General features: G+C 38.7%; 1 protein-coding gene across 1 annotated transcript; it reads right to left on the reverse strand.

Annotated features, from left to right (window-relative positions):
- Positions 1-615: 615 nt before the first annotated feature.
- On the reverse strand, positions 616-963 carry LOC147419185 (uncharacterized). Its single transcript, XM_086505338.1, has one exon. The coding sequence runs from the start codon at positions 961-963 to the stop codon at positions 616-618; it is 348 nt and encodes a 115-aa protein (XP_086361464.1).
- Positions 964-2,796: the final 1,833 nt, after the last annotated feature.

The following is a 2,796-nucleotide window of genomic DNA, read 5'->3' on the forward strand; positions in this document are numbered from 1 at the left end:
TGAAGTCTAGCATAATGTTCCAAGGGTGAAGGTCATTGTGAATAACTCCATTGTCATGTGCAAATGACAAAGATTTTATTAGTGCATGAATCAAAGATGAAGCATGTTTGATGATGAGCTTGCATTGCTGCAATTCCAGTTCAGTTAGTTTTTTGTGTTTTTCATCACCCATGGCAACTACAATTTCATTGATGCTTCTAGAAGGTGCAGGCACACACTCCATCAAATCGCCAAGGGAAGGTCCATTAAAATAAGGAAATATAAGTACCCATGGTGATTGAATTGATGTGAAAGAGCATGCACAATACCTCGGTAGTTAAGGTCAACATTGCTCTCTATTGCAAATTATTTGAATTATTGTTTTGCTTGACCTTTGAATTCCTTAGAGCAGTACACATTGTTGGACGGAAGGAAAGAAATCCCTTTGATTTTGCATTCATAAGTGTCTCCATATGACCCAGATCCTAGTTTCCTTCCTTGTTTTATAGCCTCAAACGGAATGCCCAAGGTGGCAGAGAAAAATGAGTTCAATACAGTTTTCTGAATATGAAAACTAGACATGGATCCTCTGCTATCTCGAAGGGTCCCCTTCCGCAATTTCTTACGGAAGGTGTTCTATGTGTCAATATTCCTTGCACGGGTGGATTTTTTCTTTTCAACCGTCCAGCAGTTATACCAATGTTGTAAATTCTCCATTTGTATGTCCTCTGGTAAGTCACCTCGCAGGTCGATAGCACATTTTGGCATGTCTCCAACAATACTAAAGAGAAGGTGCTGCACGTCACTAATATCTGCACCCTCAAACTTCAAGGCTATTGATCGAACCACTTCAGAGAGCAAAGCTTGCAAGCACCGCTCATCTCGCAAGGTTGTTGTTATCTCGTCCAATGTGAGGGCATCCACTACCCGCACTAATTGTGTGCGTAATCTCTTTTTCAACTGCACTGCTTCTTCAGGAAGCATTTTACCTACAAGCACTGAAATGACAGTATCATGTATTGGCGAGAGCATTTATCACTTCATAGCTTAAAAGGGGAGCTAGATTTGTTGTAGCAATGACAAGTACTGTATTGACAAGGAAGAGGGAATGGAAATAAACAAATTAGTATATATAAATAAATTTTAAAATGATATTAAATATTTGTTTAAGCAATGCAATATGTTTGGTCAAGATCAATGCTCGTACCCTAATAGGGGCCCTCCACATACAAGCTAACAGGAAGTGCAACTGTTTCACATCGGATGGCATGCTAAGGGGAACAACTAATGGGAATTGTGTTCCTACAATGGCGACTAACAAAAAGTGGCTCGGTTCAGCACCACGACATGGGGGTCCAAAGGGATAGCCAATGTTGCAGTACGGGACGCGATCCTTGCAGTCGACAGGTTACACCATGGAATTGTATAAATAAATTCAACTTTACAGTTTAAAATGGGGGTGTGTACAAAGGAGGCAATCACCACATTATGTCTGAATGGGAGACAACGACAATTGCAATCGAGAGGACGATTGGTGTCGAAGTAATCATGCTTTTGGTGTGTGATACAACTCTCTATATCTACTCTATAACATAAAAAATACATTCAATTTTACAGTTTAAGACGGGGACATACACAAACGAGACGATGACCATAGCGTGCTGATGGAAGATGACGACATTTGCAATCGATAAGATGATTGATGTCGAAGTAATCAGGCTTTTGGAGTGTCATATAGGTCTCTATATTTACGCCACAATAGAAATAAATTCAATTTTACAGGTTAAGATGGGGCGTGTACAAATGAGATGATGACTATAGTGTGTAAATGGGAGATCACGACATTTGCAATCGAGATGTCAAAGTGATCAGGCTTTTGGAGAGTCCTACAGTCCTTCACATCTACCCAATCCCAGAAGTAAAATTCAGTTTTCTTCTTAAGACCCTACATTGATATGTACACAACAACGATCTCTAAACTTGGAATGACAAATTCACAATATTGAACAATATACTAGCAATCAATTGATACCTAGATTTTCAACAACAACGTCATAGTATTGCATAATAGATGAGCAACCTTGATCACTAAATCACCAAATAATGACAAAGTTTTAAGGAAATATGTTTTCTTAATAAAAAAGACAACGCAAAAGTTATGCGTTAATTGACAACATGGAATTATTTGTTGCAGTATACCATACAATAAAGCAACATGCACGTGCAAAATGCTAGCGTTTTTTGTGCAAACATCGTGCACAGAATGTTGGTATGTTGTGGAAAAAAGAACCATACATAAGTATGGTGTGGAGTTGGCACAATTCTCCACATTTTTTATAATACCATAAGGAATGTGCCTTCCCCCCGCCATTTTTATCCCTTCCAGTGTTGAAGGGGGACTTATGCTTTTCCTCTAGTGTTAGAGGGTCTTTTTAGCAAAAAAAATGACGATTCAGTGTTGAAGGGGGACTTATGCTTTTCTTTCTTGCATCTGATTCAAGGAACACTCGCAATTGTTATGAGTTCAATGTTTAGATGCTTTACGCACGGAGCAAGTACTCATGATGTACTGTCGATATGCAACATAGAAAAATTTGAAGTAGGGATTATATTAAAGAACTTAAAAAAAAAAACCCCAAACATTGGCTTAGACAAAGATTGCAGTAGTTAAGTTCTCATCATAGGTCAATTTAACTTTCGAAGAGGTTTAATATCACAACTAATTACCAGCTCTCTCTCTCTCTCTCTCTCTCTCTCTCTCTCTCTCTCTCTCTCTCTCTCTCTCTCTCTCTCTCTCTGAGGTTGCTGAAAACAACA

The sequence above is a fragment of the Adiantum capillus-veneris genome, chromosome 29, assembly GCF_014529385.1.
Source record: "Adiantum capillus-veneris isolate H3 chromosome 29, ASM1452938v2, whole genome shotgun sequence".
NCBI lineage: Eukaryota > Viridiplantae > Streptophyta > Polypodiopsida > Polypodiales > Pteridaceae > Adiantum > Adiantum capillus-veneris.